The 16,708-nt window shown below is 37.7% G+C and overlaps 1 protein-coding gene across 1 annotated transcript; it reads right to left on the bottom strand.

The window, feature by feature from the left end:
• Positions 1 to 3,942: 3,942 nt before the first annotated feature.
• Positions 3,943 to 16,435, bottom strand: LOC145987978 (uncharacterized). The gene is made up of 4 exons (XM_083122818.1): positions 16,320 to 16,435; positions 13,793 to 13,913; positions 9,200 to 9,252; positions 3,943 to 6,641 (listed from the first exon to the last, which is right to left on the bottom strand). The coding sequence occupies exons 1-4, from the start codon at positions 16,433 to 16,435 to the stop codon at positions 4,229 to 4,231; spliced, it is 2,703 nt and encodes a 900-aa protein (XP_082978944.1). The 3' UTR covers positions 3,943 to 4,228.
• Positions 16,436 to 16,708: the final 273 nt, after the last annotated feature.

Genomic DNA, 16,708 nt, shown 5'->3' with positions numbered 1-16,708 from the left:
CCGGTCGTGAGTGGGGGTGATGTGATCAGCATCACGCCCCTGACCGCCTTTACCCCCCAGAGTTTCCCCAGGTACCCATGTTATTCGACGCTGGGTGTGCGCCGGGGCCGCTTCCACCGTTAGAAAAGTTCCCGGATTTGAACCGGCCGGGGATCGAACCCGGACCTTTAGCATGGTAGTCAGACGCGTTACCGATCTTGAATTCAACTTCAGAATTTTAAATGGGAAGGGGGTCATGCGACATATCAAAATGGGCTAGAATTTCACGAGAAATGCAATGGTGAAGGTTTTTTCGACGTATCTTTAACCAGTAAAAAGTTATGACTGAATTCTTGTACCAATTTGCTCCTTTTCGAGGTGTTAGAAAAATGCCTTAAAATTTGTTTAGCGCATCGGTAATGCATCGAGATCAAAGTGACGTCTAGGGAGAGACGTTCGCATGCCATTGCACATTATTTTAATCGGATACATCCATGAAGAGCTGCTCATTATGAATCGTTGTCGCGAACAATTTACAGTGTGACGCTTCCATTGAATTAAAAGTCCTTCACAGTGACAAGGCTAATGTTTATGTTCAGAAGGAAGTTCATAAACAGAATATTCGATGCTTTTTATCTGATAACTCATTTTCAACAGATCAAAGCTGAATGGTTAGTGTTGGTAAGTTAATGGTGTGGCGTGCTGTGTGGAACACGATTGGTTAGTCAATTTTCCATCAACGGAACCTTAAATGCTTAGGGCTACTTGGATTTGTTAAATAAACAGGTTTTTTCATCCTTGCTTATGGAAGAAGGTACTTTTTACAGAGTTTTTTCAATAGGGAAGAACACCAGAACACTTATGGGAACGTTATGAACCAGTTTTTGTCCAAAGTTAGTTATCAGATGACAAGGGTCACATATTCTGTTTATGAACTTCCTTCTGAACATAAACATTAACCTTGTCACTGTGAAGGACTTTTAATTCAATGGAAGCGTCACACTGTAAATTGTTCGCGACAACGATTCATAATGAGCAGCTCTTCATGGATGTATCCGATTAAAATAATGTGCAATGGCATGCGAACGTCTCTCCCTAGACGTCACTTTGATCTCGATGCATTACCGATGCGCTATACAAATTTTAAGGCATTTTTCTAACACCTCGAAAAGGAGCAATTTGGTACAAGAATTCAGTCATAACTTTTTACTGGTTAAAGATACGTCAAAAAAACCTTCACCATTGCATTTCTCGTGAAATTCTAACCCATTTTGATATGTCGCACGAGCCCCTTCCCATTTAAAATTCTGAAGTTGAATTCAAGATGGCGGACATCAAGATGGCCGCCGACCGTGTGGGTGGCGTCAATGTGGTTTCCCCTTGGCCTGATAACGATTGGTCCATAACATTTCCATGTTGCGCGCTGCAGTGGCCTTGTACCGGGGGTGTTAAGTGACTTATTGAGCCACCCTGTAGAACAAATATGAGAATGAAGAGCGATAGCCCATTTCATGTCATCATCAATGTGCATAGTATGTGGCAACTAAAAACATTCATCCTTCCACATCTCGAGAGAAAGGTCACCTATCGCTGCTTTTTGCCACCACTGTTAACGATCACGATGAACAGTTACTCACAGTGTTGATACTGAAGATTGCAGGTTCGAATCTTCCTTAGTGAATGCCACATAATCATGAATGCAGAGCAATTATAAAACTTTTATATTATTTGAGGTACCCGGTGGAGGCACATTACACAGTGGCTCAGAGCCCAATTTAAACTGTAGGCCCAGTCTCGATTAGCCTATCTATGAATAAAGTGAACTTAATATAGCCTATTTGAGGATAGAACACATAATTTTTAAAATCTTTCTGTTTTGAAAATGAATAAATAATTAATAACTGTATAACAGTGTTCGGAAACTTACTTCTTAAGTAAGTTTACTTGGTTCAATAAGTAACCCAGTCACAGTTTCAAGTACTTGAAGTTACTTTTACAGTTACCTACTTTCTGCTGTAATTTTTCTTACAAACAAATTGCACATTATCAATGATCATTACTTGTAATAAAATAAATATACGACTATTTATGTGCCTTATATGTCCTCATATATCAATATTATTAAGATAAAAGAAATCAGATGGAACGTAACACCGAAGACTTCTGCAATCACATTCAAATGCAATCAGAACTGACGTGGACGTTCTATATTTAGCATGCAACCAAGCCTGATTTCCTTACCTTAGGTGAGTCCATGAAAATCCTTTTACCATAGCATCCAGGGTAGACACATAGTTGAAAATAGGGTTGCCAAATTCAGCTCTTTCCTCTGGTTACAGATTTTCAACAGTTTAAGTGTCGTAAAGTAGTTGTGGAAGTAATTGTTGATAACATTACTTTTATTCTAAAAAAGTAAGTCTTACAGTTACACCTGCTACTCTTAAATGTAGCCAGTTAGTTAGAATTCCTAAAAATGTAACTGTTACTACCAAACACTGATATGTAATACTGTTTCCTTTAAATCGAAAATTATGTAATTATTATACAATTCTCTGCAGTAATTATGAAATTACAGATGTAAATGGGTCTATTATGGGTGCAATTACGGCCTCGACATGGTTGTTCTTTCTGAATGTCCTTTCATCAATTTCATCTGGTGCTTGTTGTCACGATTAGCCAAAATGCCAGAAAAGTGACGTAGAATAAGAAAAAGGACAATATATATAAAACAAATTCCTAAACTGTGCTGCCCTTAACGCTGCCTTTGATACCATTGAGTTTCCGTTTGCGACAAAACTTTCTATTTCGTCAGTTTCCTGTAATAATTAAATTTCGTACTGAAATTTGTAATTTTAATCTGACGTGAACTTAGTCCTGTCTCTCTCTCGGTTCCCAATATAATTTATGTAGATGGAATTTCAGTTGTCCTACATCAGAAAGTCAGAAAGTGTTATCTTACACCTCACTTTCCTTGCATAAGCGGTTTTGGGGATGACCCGGCGTACTAATTGTGACGATTAGCCAAAATGTGCATAAAATGGAACGTAAAGTACGTAAATTACCAAACAAATTTTGGGGAAAATATACAGCTATTTGTTAGGAATGCAATTGATGTCAGTCACATCAGGAGTATTTTAAATTATGATTAAAGTACTACGTTGAATATCTTCGCCACATTTTGTTCATCATCATTCCATTTATGATTTTGCACATAATTTCGAAAGGCTTGAAAAGTATTATTATTAGAATAATTAGAGTGTATATATATATTTTCTTCATACCTTACATTTTCTACAATCTATCAGGAATTTCTTTCATTTCTCCCAGTTAGGCTGAACTATGAAGTTCATAGCTAAACCACAATTTTATGGAACATTATTGTGCTCCATACATCTATGAAGATTTGAACGACATAGGGTTTTTTTCAACGTTTTAACGTTCAGTACTTAAAGCAGTTTGTTCGAAACTCTTTCTCATTTTGTGACAAAAAATTTCCACAATAGCAGAAATATATTAGCTAACTTTTACAATACTTTACCATTGAATACATAGTATATTGAAGTAAGTTTAAAAAAAGGTAAAGGTACCCCTGTGCATATGCACTCATGCCATGCAGGCATGTAGGGCGATGTGGAGGTAGAGCTCCACATAGTGCTAAACTTTTCAAGCATCTTTTCTATATAACTGGATAGTATAATATTTAACATATTCCCTTAAGTTTGAATTTAACTATTTTTTGGTATGAAGTGAAAACATCTAAAAATAAGTTGTTCAAATCTTGTTAATATTTTCTGAACACTTTCAACTTTCCTAAATTTCGTGATTGTGCTATATAAAAAGTATAGCCAAAGATGTACTACTGTTTTACTTTAAAAAAATCTGCCTTTGAGGAAAATACAAGTATGTTAGTATTAGTTCTACCATAGAAGTAATGGGTTCTATTGAAAATCACTCATGGTAGTTATTATATATGTTTTTAATTTATGTATCACAAAAGGTCTACAATTTTTATGAACTCTTTAACAATATATCTCACTTACAAAAAACAAACAGCAAGCATTAAAATGCACATTAACTTTCAAAGTAATGAGAAGTTACACAACATGGCCACAAAATGAGTTTTCTATGTTTTGTTACACGATATGATATACGTATGATCTACAGCAATAATATATATATACGCGTATATACTCTTTGGATGCAAAGTTACAAAAATCACATTCGAAAGGTAACAACTAGTGTACAAGTATTACATTGGAGTGAAACCGTTTACACTTTTCTGTATAACACCTGGGTAACGTGCAGTAAGTGCTTCTGCAGTTTGTTGATTATGTCGCTGTTGGGTGGGCGGTCTTTGGTAATCTACTTGCTCTTCAGGGGATTTTGGGTGCACGTGCTTGTAATGGAACTCCTTTGGTGGGTATCGAATTACTTTGACTTTGTCCTTGTTGTAAACTGACCCGTGGGACTGTTGTTCTTGACCCTCTCCTCCAAAATCTCCTTCCCAAGGGGTGTTCTCCTTAAATATGCCATCAAAGAACCCTCCTGCATGGTCCTTCACTTCATGCACACTGTTCTTGAAATTCCCAAAGAAATCCTCATGAGTTCCAATGTGTTCATGGTTATCGTAAGCATGATCGCTTTGGTCCTCATATTTGTGTTCGTTATGGTGATTATGTTCTATGTGTGGCTTGTGTTCTTCATGCTTGTGTTCTTCATGCTTGTGTTCATGATGCTTGTAATGCCCATGAGGTTTGTGTTCTTCATGTTGATGGTGGATGTGCTTGTGTTCTTCATATTTGTGATGATCATTTTCATATTTATGGTAACCATGTTTATGCTCTTCATGTTTGGGATAGATATGTGCCTTGTATTCCTCGTGTTTTTGTGGAATATGGTGTTTCCCATGGTTCTCAAATTTGTGATCTTGTTTATAATGTTGGTGTTCACTGTGTTTATGCTGTTCCGGATGTTTTTGGTGTTCCACATGTTTATGATGTTCTGGATGTTTTTGGTGTTCCACATGCTTATGATGTTCTGGATGTTTTTGGTGTTTTACATTTTTGTGATGTTCTGGATGCTTTGGGTGTTCCACATATGTATGATGTTCTGGATGTTTAGGGTGTTCCACATGTTTATGGTGTTCCGGATGTTTATGGTAGTTTCCTTGATCGCCATGTCCTGAGTGATCATGGTGATCGAAATATTTGTATTCATGGTGACCATAAGTGCCATGATCTTTATGTACTATTTCGGGTGAACCATGATTTGAATGTTTATGGTGTTCAGGTTTATGGCTTTGATGTTCATATTTATGCCCTTGCTGTTTCTGGTGCTGTTTGTGGTGCTCTTCATAACCGCTGTGGCTGTGTGGTTTGTAATGGTGATCTTCATGGTGTGGACCAAAGTGCTTGTGTTGATCTTCGTGTTTGTACTCCTGGTATTTTGGTGGTTCTTCATGCTTGTGTACCTGAGGCGTGTGTGGTTCCTCGTGCTTATGTCCTTGTGTGTGGTGCTCTTCTTGTATATTGTAGCTGTGGTGTTTGGTGTGTTCTTTATGAGGTTTGTGCTGCTGTTCGTGGTAAGCGTGTTCATGAAACTTGTGATGTCCTTGGAATTCACTGTGAATTTCATGGTGCGGGTATTCACTATGTCCTTGTGATTGGTGGTGATGTTTATTGTCGAAATTGTAATGTACTTCGTGGTTGGTGTTTTTCTGTGGTTCTTGATGCTTGTGGTGTACGTTGTGGTGCTCCTTATGGTGAGGTTCTTGGTATTCGCTATGGTGTTTATGGTGCTCCTGAGGTTTATATTTTACGTCATGACCATGATGCTTGTTCTCCTTGTGAGGTGGATGATGATTGTGTTTCTGATGTTCCTGTTTTACCTGATGCTCAGGGTAGTGTTTGTAACTGACTTGTTTGTGATGTTGATGCTCGGGTGTATTTTTTGTATGCTTGTGTTGGTGATGATACTCTTGTTGATGGTTCTTAGTGATGGGGTCATAGTGAACATGTTCGGTGATTGTGAGTGGTTCAAAGTACTTGTGCCCCTGCGCGTAGGTGTTAAAACTGGGCGTGCTGCCGTGAAACACATCTTTGTACGGGTTCTTACCGAGACCTTGTGTCAAAGCCTGTGGAATTGTAAGATGCAGTGGTTCGCTGTACAGCTTGTGGCTACCCTGCTTCGAGAAGCTAAGGGCTCCTAACCCGCTGTTCCCATGCAACGATACATAGTCATGTGACTGCGGATAGAAGTAGTTGAGTTTAGCATTCAGGTTGATGGCTCCACTGGGGTGAGGTTCTTGGCTCGTGACGTTGCTTCTGACGTAGTTTACTTGCTTGTGGTTCTTTATAGTCTGTGGGCTGGCTGCTTGCCGAGTCCTCTTCCCCTGCACGAGAGGTCGTCCACGGGGGACAGACCTTTGCTCCTGACTGACGTCGTCACCTGTAAAGGCGCTGTAACAACCATACTGGTTGCACACTTGGTCTGGTACAGTGTATACCTCCGTCGCTGGTTCCCTCTGGTGGTAGCCTCGAGAGGGTATGCTCACTCGCCTGCTTACTTGCGATTCGCTTCCAACCGTTCCATCGATCTGTTCAAGGAGTGAACCGAAACTGAATTGTTCCCAAGGGTTCGTTGAATCGCCGGGAACCGAGCTCCTGCAATGAATGCTGATGTTAAAATATGACTTACATAATTCCTGAACACTTTAAACAAATATGCCACTGAATTGCTACCACAAGTAATTGCCACTTAGTAACCACCACAATTGGTGTAAAGCAACACCTAGGTGTTTTATGACAGCCAATGTTGTAACAAGACACTACATAGAAATTAGGGGTCCTGGGTCTGAATCATGGCCTGGGCATGAATGTTTGTGAGTGTCCATTCATCAATATCATCACTCATCCACATCTTCGCAAATTAGCCAAAAGTGGCACAAGAAGCGAGGTAAAATAAAGCAAATCAATCAAACAATAAAGTATATAGAAATTATCGCGGAAGCATAATTATACATTTTATATATATATGCTATATCTTCCTTCTTGTGCATTTTTGAGGGGCCATAAATTGGGCTTCCCCCCCCCCTTGCCAGGTCAATGCCTATATGCTGCACAGTGTCAATTCAGCATTAACACCATGATAACACTAGGAGTGTTGTGTTACAAGGCTAACTATGTAAGACTGATATAAAATGTAGGTTGGGAGTTTGTGGGGTTATAATGTTGTTGTGCTGGATGTAGCATCATAGAAGTAAATTGGCATTGAACAAACGACAAAACACTCATATTCTCTAACTGTACCTATCGGAATTTCATTACTATCTTCAAATTATTGCTATTATTATTTACTTAAAGGCAACCTAACATTCACATTTATATTTATTTCTTTTTACATTTGTATCTTTTTATAATATTTTTTTTGTTTTTTCACATTTATATTATCTTATGACTAATATTACTGTAATGAGAATATTCGTAATTATAGGTAATGTGAAATTCTTTATTTATCTTTAGTGTAATCAAGCTTTCCATCTGTATTCATGTACGTATTATCATATTATATTATGTATGTAGCTCATCACAAGGGTTTGGTGGTAGAGCAGCCTACGGCTAAACCTCGCCCGCTAAATAAAGGAATTATTATTATTATTAATTTAATTAAATAATTTTGTTGAAATCTTAATAGAAAGGCATATTCGTAATAATGATATGAACATAGCATGAAGTTTTCTACGCCATACAAAGGGTTTCACTGATCCTCAAGTATTAGACTATTATAATTTTGTATGTTTCAGTTTGAAACATTTATAAGTCATTACCGCAATATAATAGTATTAAATTGTTATATTCATGAATATCATTGAATCATGATGTATGCCACTTCGATGGCCAAGCTCGTTGAGAGTTGCTCTAGGTTCTGGATTCGAGTCTTACACTGCCAGGCTTAAGTGTGTGTGCTTCTGAGTCATTTATTTTATAAAGTCATCATTCATTTTCATCTTGATCTTAAGCGATAGAAAAGTAACATCTAATAGTCAAATATGGCTACACTACAAACTCACCAAAAGAGTAGAAGCGCCAATTGTTAACTTACTTTCCAAACCAATTGATTGAGCCTATGAGGAACGAATAAGTTTAGTGGCTAACAGTACCAACCAAGAAAGAAAGAAAAAACACGTAAGGGAAGAAAGATTGATTGATTTGTTATTTTAAGTGCACTTTATGCACAGGAAGGCTAATCGGGACTGAACCTACAGTTTAAAGTGGGATCCGAACCACTGTGCCATGTGCCTCCACCGGTAGAGTCAGATTATTTTCATAACAACTCCAGCTGACCGCGCGAGTCCAGTTAGTGAGCCTACCAACAGTCCAGAGCGCGAGCAACAGGCATAGCGATAGGTGCTAGGTAGAGATGACGCCAGCGACTCGTTTGTTGATTGGCTGCTCCGGGACTTATGACTCGCTCCAAAGCTACCAATGCAAAACAGCCAGAGATGTTACGAAAGTAATCTCACTTGATTACAAGGAGAGGACGGTCAGGGAAGAAATAAACAGGACATAAACTGAGAACTATTCTTCCTAGACACTGTCACCAAGCTTCAATATATACAGTAACAGGATCCAACAATGGGAATGACTCGATTACACCAACGACGCTCCAAACTTTTGATACCCTGCAATCGGTGTGCGAATTAAGCTTTTTGCTTTGGGCGAGATACTCAATGTCGCATTTGTGATTTCATTTCCCGGGGAGGGAGGAAGCGTATATGTTACCACTCCGTAACACTGCTATTGGCTTCAATACAAAGTACCTAGGACATGAAAACTTATGATAACATTTATACGTAATTTATAAACAGTTTTTTTTCGTTCTACGAAAACCCAGATCCATGCCCAAAAAGAGCTTCTGCCGGGGATAAAAATTCTTGTGGGGAGGGGGCGAATTCCCGGCATCCCTCCCATTAATTCGCACACTGCCTACAATACAATGTATCGTAATGATACAATGTAGTGATAAAAAATCATTAAGTGCAGTAAGATTATCATGAGTATTAGTACACCTCCTTTTATCAAATTATATTCTAAAATAGCAGTTTTTCCTAGTAAAAACTGGATGTCAATAATAGGCATTAGTTATAATTTATTGCAGCCAGACACATCTAATTTGAACTAAATTCAAGTTTTAACTGTACATGTAAGAGGAAAATACTTACACAACTCCTTTTGAAAAAACAAAAGCCAAGCTGAGGATCGTAACCGTGGGTGACTGAAAGAAAAGAAGAAAATTAGAAACAGAGATTCTTGATAACAGGAATGCAGAACTGTACCGTAATTATGAACCTTGAGGAAGAATTCATTTCGCTTCCCGTCACCATTCAAGCAATGCTTAGCTATCAAAGCTAAGCATTGCTTGAATGCTTAGTAAATGGCCGTTTTCAAGTATTTTGCCAACCATTACAGACTTACCACCAATTAATGTTATTTTAATTATTTAGTTTTTAGAAATATATGTACGGTATTGCAACAGGAACTTATAATCATTTGCTATCTAACTACAAGATGAAATATTAAACAGTGTTTGTCTGTGTTCATTATTTTCAATAATTACCGATTCCATGATTAGGTATATGATTGATTTCGTTAATTTTACTTCGCTTCTCGGCCATTTCTGGATAATCGTGAAGATGAGGATGAGTGATGATATGATAAAATTGGTAAAGGGACACTCATGCCCAGGCCGGGATTCGAACCCGGGACACCTGGCGTCGTACAGCTCTATGCTAACCACTCCTCCACGGAGGCCAGCTCCGTGATTATTTTTCATTTTTGCCTCAGAACAGAGAACTAAGGACGTGAATGCGCCTGCGTTCAGGAGAAAAACAGTTGTGTTTTGTTTCTTTCTAAGTAAACATGCAGACCGTTAAAACGTTAACGGTAGAATATTGTAAAATTTACGATAAGTTCTAACAATGCAGTGCATGGTTTCATAAAGTTATATTTAGATAACATTTCCATGTAATAACAAAATATATGAAATTCAAACCGATTTAACAGAGTATAAATATGGTAGTATCGGATACTCTGACAATGTATAGTTCACATGGGCGTCAGTAGGTCATATTTTTCTCTCAGAAAGCAGATCAGTCGACAAGAAGATGATCTATTAATTTCCTATGTTTTAAGTCTTTCATCTTGGAACTAACAATTTCATTCAAATATCAAAGATAAATCTAGCTCAGTATGAATTTCAGTTTAAAAGCTTTAAATTTGTTGCAGTCATCGTGATGACAATATAAGTGACTTTACCTTAATTACAATATTGGTGACGTTACCCAATTTCGATTAACTGTGTCTCTGAAACTGAGGCCCCACAGTTTTACGAATCATAGTCTGTGGCATTTGCTGAGGTGCAGGGTATAACTTTACAAATTATGACAAAACACTCAAATTATTTTTTTGTATGTTTTATAGATAAAATACATATTGACGATTATTAAATGGCGTATATAATTTCCGTATGTAGGTAGATTTGCAATGAGTGTATAAATTCTTATCGAGAATTCTCTTGCAGTTTTTTCGCTTGGTTGGATCTACATGCCTTGTTTCGAGTATTCTATTGTAGGGCATTGCCTCTGATACAACTCTTCGTGTAGTATTGTGTGATGATATCACCTAATACTTGCGGCACAAACTCAAAGTGAACTCTCTCCATTGTTAACGATCAACGGCTTGTCAAGATATAATCGACACGTGCGTAACACAATGAGAATCAACTCGACCGTGTGGTGCCATCTGTAGTGCAATCTTGTAATCATTGAAGGATGGCGAAAACATGTTTTTTACTAGAAACCTGTTGTTAGTGAGCATGAAGATATAATTGAGAAATTATACGGTAATTAATTCTTTCTTTTAGCAGGAATATATTGAAAGGATGTGTTGTACATTCAATGCATTAAATGTGATTTCGAAAACACTTTCGATGTCAGGAGAGGAGCAGGATGGGCGGACACCCTTTCTAATTAAACAAATTGCTTTTTAACCACCTTCTGAACAGGTGAGAAAATGTCAAGTCTACAAAGTTAAATGCAATTGGTAAAACCTTATTAGTAGACATAGTAACAATAATAATAATTAATTGTTATTATGCAATTAAAATATTACAAAATAATAAAAAATAAACAAGTTTTATTCCATTTTGTATCATTATTATTGTTACATACATGTAGAGATTTTGGTATTCAATCCAACAGACCAGTAAATATCCAGCACAACTTTTTTCCATTCTTATTAATAATTATTATTATTATTTATATTTCATACAGTTAATGTACATATGCACAGTTGTGTTCTTTGTTATTAATTTTTGCTTCAAAAGTTAGGGGAAAATTTTACTTGGAAAGCTTATGTTGTGCGACCTTCCACTTAAAAATTTTCGGAAGTTTGTAAACTGTGGAACCATTTATTCTGTGGATTAAGTGGTAGAATATGAAAGTAAAACCCTGATTCCTGTATTTCCACACTCTTTTTTCGATGTAGTGCAATTTTTACTTTGGTTATTTAGTTCTAATACTAAGTAAATTAACTTTATTTCTGTTATTAATAACAAAAATACAAACTTTATCATTTTTACAATTTGAAATAAACAATGCCAATTTCCATGGGGGTGGGGGGGCGACGGACCAGTTCCTGAAGCCAATGCTAATGGTAACAGTTCGATAATAATATGTATTTTTCGTGTATTGCAAAAACAAAAGCAATTTCTACAAGATAAATGCATTAATATTGACGTATTTTTAGTTTTTCGCTCAGCATACCTCAGTCACCTTTGCAGCAACTTTCTTGATCAGTGTGCCCGTTGTCTAGGCCTTCCAGATAAAACTATTTTCCTATATCTTCTTTAAAAAAATACATTTATCCATAACGCGAGAGATTATTTTTTAAAAAAGTGATCTAATGTACAGTCACCGGAAATAAAAATGGCGATATGTGGGTTTTAATAGCAAATTTTCAACGGCACCTTCTACCACCGATATAGAGTTATAATGTGTATATCTGTACATATATATAATGTGTGTCGTGTGTGTTGGTTGATTTGTTGTTTTAAGTCAACTTTATTTGCAGTAAGGCTAATCGGGACTGGACCTACAGTTTTAAGTTGGATCCGAACCATTATGAGCGTCCACGTTACCACTGCGCCATCGCGGAGGCCCATGTGTGTGTGTGTGTGTGTGTGTGTGTGTGTGTGTGTGTGTGTATGGTGACGTCATGTTTACGTTTCGTTAGAAGAAACGATTCAAGAACGAAAGATGAGAGAGGTTTAAGGAGAAAATAAGTGAAATCTAACCAGACAGGCACAGAAATTTGGGGGATGGGAAATGAAAGATAAGAAAATAAGGAAACGAGAGAGGAAAAGAGAGGGGAGTAAAGAAGCAGAGAGAGAGAGAGAGAGAGAGAGAGAGAGAGAGAGAATAATTCGACAGGAAACATGATTAAAAACAAAAGAAGGGAGAGGGAGTAAGCTTGAGAAGAAAGATACTAAAACAGAAAAGTAAAAGAAGCTAGAAGGAAGATCTTTTTTAAAAAACAAAATCTTAATACGGGTTTATCCATCGTGGCGCCATTATAGAACACCTACATCTGTGTTATTTTTATTTTATTTTTGTTTACAAATGCTTTACCGTTACCCAGATGAAACATTAAACAATGGACCGTTCATTGTAATCGAGTTCTTGATGTTATTCTACGCAGCACATTCTGTTAATTGCAGGGTAACGAGTGTGTGACCCCTGAAACTACAATCCTTTTGGGTTCTTATATTTTCGTTATGTGTGCTAGGTATGGAGTTTTACCCACCACCTACATAAGACGATGAGTTTTAATGAAGATCCGAACGATGAGTTCTGATTATGACTATTTTTGTTTACCTTGTGAGCTTTTCAGACGTTGCATCTTACGTAGAGAGATGAAAGGAGAAACATAGACGAGAGAATATAATAGAAATAAAGGAACAGATAAACAGAAGAAAGAAATTCAGAAGACAGAGAGAGGAGAGAGTGATTCCTTGAGTAGAAAGCGTCTTCACCACAAGGTTAAGAATGATAACGCTCCAAAATACTTTACACTAGACAAATCTCTTAACAAGGAGTCCCGGGTTCGATTCCTAAACTTTTCATTGTAATTTATGCAGTAATTTTCATTACCAAATATTTTGTAGTGCAAACATTCTATTAATTGGGATTTTTGGTGTTAAAAAAACGACATGCCAATAAAAATCTGTACTTAACAAATTACATTTATGGTGTTGCATTGAGGAAAGTATAGGACTTCATTAGAGACAGCGAGTAATAACTAGTATAAACCTAATTGGTTGGTTGATTTGGTGTTTTAAGTCCACTTTATGCACAGTAAGGCTAATCGGGACTGGACCTACAGTTTAAAGTGGGATCCGAACCACTTGTGCCTCCACTGGGTATCGAACCCGGGAACCCTTGATTACAAGGCGACGATGCAACCACTGCGCCATCGGGGAGGCCTTATAAACCTAATTTTATATTTACCAACAAACATAGACGTACTCGTGCTGAATATTACTCTGCATGATGAAGCCATAATTTATTTATTAATATTTAATTTCAAGGGTCAAGGGCACCCGCAGTATGAAGTTCAAAACATCACAAAAGTATTTACGAGTAAAATTCTTTGAATCGGGACATATACTATGAACACAAAATCACCGGACCGTGGTCTGACGAACCTTGAGAACTACTGCCCTACAGCCTTTCATAGCAATGCACTTACGTACTCACCATTTCATGTGACCAGATGACTGCACACTCTGATGTATCGAACTGCTTTGACACACTGGATGACCACGCTAGGGCTTTATACGTATAAATGTATAGTGATTGTCTTTGGGTGTTCGTCCCCCTGTACATGAACAAAGAGAAAGTATTACCAACAATCCATAACAATTCAAGATTCGCTTGTTATCAGATTCAATTGTCGTGCTTGTGTGCATTTCGCTGCACGTTACATCAAATTGGCTCTTTATTTTTTCACACATTCAGTGAAGCGGCGAGAAGATGTGTGGAAAATGGCAGCTCAATTCAATGCATTTCCCCTCAACTGCCATCTGTACTTCTCCGGTTGAACTGTGAAAGAAAGAAAAGAAAACAGCAAATTGGGAAAACGTGAGCTTGTTTTTGCGTTAAAAATACATGTTTCTGTCGTAATTGTGCTGGTGTGACGTGATTCATTGTTAATTACCGGTGTGTGTGAGCTTGCATCTCGACCCAATGCACCTCACAAGACGTACGTGCAAAGTAAGCGATGTGGAAAACTGATTTTAAATTCTGAAAACGAAAATGACATCTGCTGCTGAAAGATTCTTTCTGATAACGAAAGTGGAACTTTTACTTCTTTAGTTTGTGAATGACGTAGGCGTATACACTGTCCAAGAAATTTTTGGAGCAAGCGAACGAAAAATAATTATTTGCGCAAGTAGTGACTTGAGAGGGTTCGACCAATGAACTCTTGAGGGAGGAAGTGAGTTCATGGTCAGAAAACCGCTGGTTTGGCTGCAAGTCTGTAATCAGTAGCGTGAACTGCTTTGCCCCGGCCAGTCGCTTCCTCCCCTTATATACTGTTATGCGCGGACTTGCTCCACAGATTTCCGGAACAGAGTATAGTATAAATGTAGCTGAGCTGAAGTTCGAACAGTACAGAGCGTAATTGCATTCTATGGTTGCCTCTACTCTGGTGATAAGAATAATGAAAACTAATATTCTCTTTCTTTTCTCTATACTATTCATTCTACCTCTCTGTCACCCTACCTCTGTCTCTCCCTCTCTCTCTCTCTCTCTCTCTCTCTCTCTCTCTCTCTTCTTTCTCTATATAATTAGCTCTTCCACTCTGTTTTCACATTATCTTTCTTTATTTCTCCCTTTTCTCTACCTCGTCTTCTCCTTATTACTGACTCTCATTCTTTCAATTTTTCTATGTTACTTTTTCTAACTTCCTTTACTTGTATTTCTCTTCTTTCATAATTTTCTATTCTTCTCTCTCTCTCCCTCTCTCTCATACTTTCTACATTTCCTCTGTTCTTTCTTTATTGCTCTGTTTCTCTTCCTTTCTTGTTCTGTTCCTCTATTCTCTATTTATTTATTCCTTGTTTTGGATGGCGAAGTTAAGGCACAAGCCTTTTCTTCCACCGTCTCTACTTTATAAATTGATTTTATAGGTAACTGTTTGTGAAACATATAAAAGCTAAAAAACATTAAGATGCCAAAGAAAGAAATCACAAGAAAAAAGAAAAGAAAACACGCAAAAAAACATTAAAAGTAGAAACACAGAAATGTAAAAAATGCACGTAAAGCGTACATAAAATTACATAAAAAGTCAATGGGTGTTGGTCCTACAAGTTTACACGAAGGTTTATTTTTTCCCTCTGTTTTCAGTACTCTAATATTCTCTTTATTCATTCTTTTATCTATTTATTCCTCTGCTTCTCTCTCTATATCTCTCCTACTGTGTTCTTCCACTTCTCTCTTTCATCACCTCCACTTTTCTTTTTTCCTCTATCTCTCACACGCTCTCTCCTCTCTCACATTCATCATTTCTACCTCTGTTTCTCTCTCTCTATTGTTCTTTCTCTGGTATACTCTCTTTCTTCATTTCATACATTTTGTATTCGATGAGGTAGGTTAGATACATGCAGATGATGCGTCCACACTTCGCGAAAGAGGCCTTATACCTAACCCTCTCCCCAATAATCCAGTGAAGACGCCAGTAAAATTGGGTAGGGTAAGGATGGGGCAAACGGACACTGGGGCAAACGGACATCCCCTAAGAAAAGTACGAATATTTTCGGTTTGAAGTTAGCAACAGTGCAACAGTATGAGTTGTGTACGAACCTGAACGTTTGCGAGCAGTTGTGTTGAGCATCGGAAGAAATCGTAAAGAAGAAACGCGAATCAAGCATAAAAACCTGACCAGGTAAGCAGAAAATGTACGTGCAAAACCATGAATGCTAAAAAATGTGTTGCGAACACAAGGATTGCATAGGTTACTATGGTCCCGCCGAAGTTGTGCTGCCATCTGGTGGACCTTTTCGGAATGTAAAATCAAAGGCTACAAGTGGGGCAGATGGACAGATTGCCGTTGGGGCAAACGGACATAGATGAATTGTATTGCATTTAACTATTTTTAGGTACTTTGTGATTGAGATACTAATGTATATTTGACTCAGTAATGGAAATGGCAAGTGTGAACTGTATAGAATGCATTTTGTACCCTTCAAATGTTTGTGTTTCTAATACAATGTGCCCTTCTTACAGGATAGTGAGGCATCGAGAACGAACAATGCTGTAAATGGGTTCAATGTTTATGGAATATATCTCGTTAATCCACAACGACTGTCTGGGCATGTCTTTGTTCCTGCAGCTGTCCATGTTCAAGATGAGCGATCATCAGAGCCTACAGCAAGAGAAGAGGATGTGTCATCTCGTGGAAGTTTTGAGGAGCTAAACCCCTTGCCTTCAACTTCTGGGACCTGCAGCAAGAAAAGCAAAACTGGGCAATCACATGTATTGAGGGATCCTTCCTTCATCGCTTGCCTCAAGTACAAAAAACTGAAAGCTGCAGCAAAAAATCAAAGACGTTTAAACGCACCACAAGTGATGAGTGCCGTAAATGCAAAGATGTGTACAACCAGGGTCAAAATT

Source organism: Lepisma saccharinum, chromosome 5 (assembly GCF_977018435.1).
Source record: "Lepisma saccharinum chromosome 5, izLepSacc3.1, whole genome shotgun sequence".
Lineage (NCBI taxonomy): Eukaryota > Metazoa > Arthropoda > Insecta > Zygentoma > Lepismatidae > Lepisma > Lepisma saccharinum.
This window is presented reverse-complemented; position numbering and strand designations above follow the sequence as displayed.

Bases quoted from the DNA above. Each gene is read 5' to 3' on its own strand.
- LOC145987978 (XM_083122818.1), bottom strand. From the start codon at position 16,435: ATGGACAGCTGCAGGAACAAAGACATGCCCAGACAGTCGTTGTGGATT. The intron at 13,914-16,319 runs GTAAGAAGGGCA...GTTCATGTACAG, and splicing joins TCTCGATGCCTCACTATCCT to GGGGACGAACACCCAAAGAC. The intron at 6,642-9,199 runs GTAAGTATTTTC...CATTCATTGCAG, and splicing joins GTTTTTTCAAAAGGAGTTGT to GAGCTCGGTTCCCGGCGATT.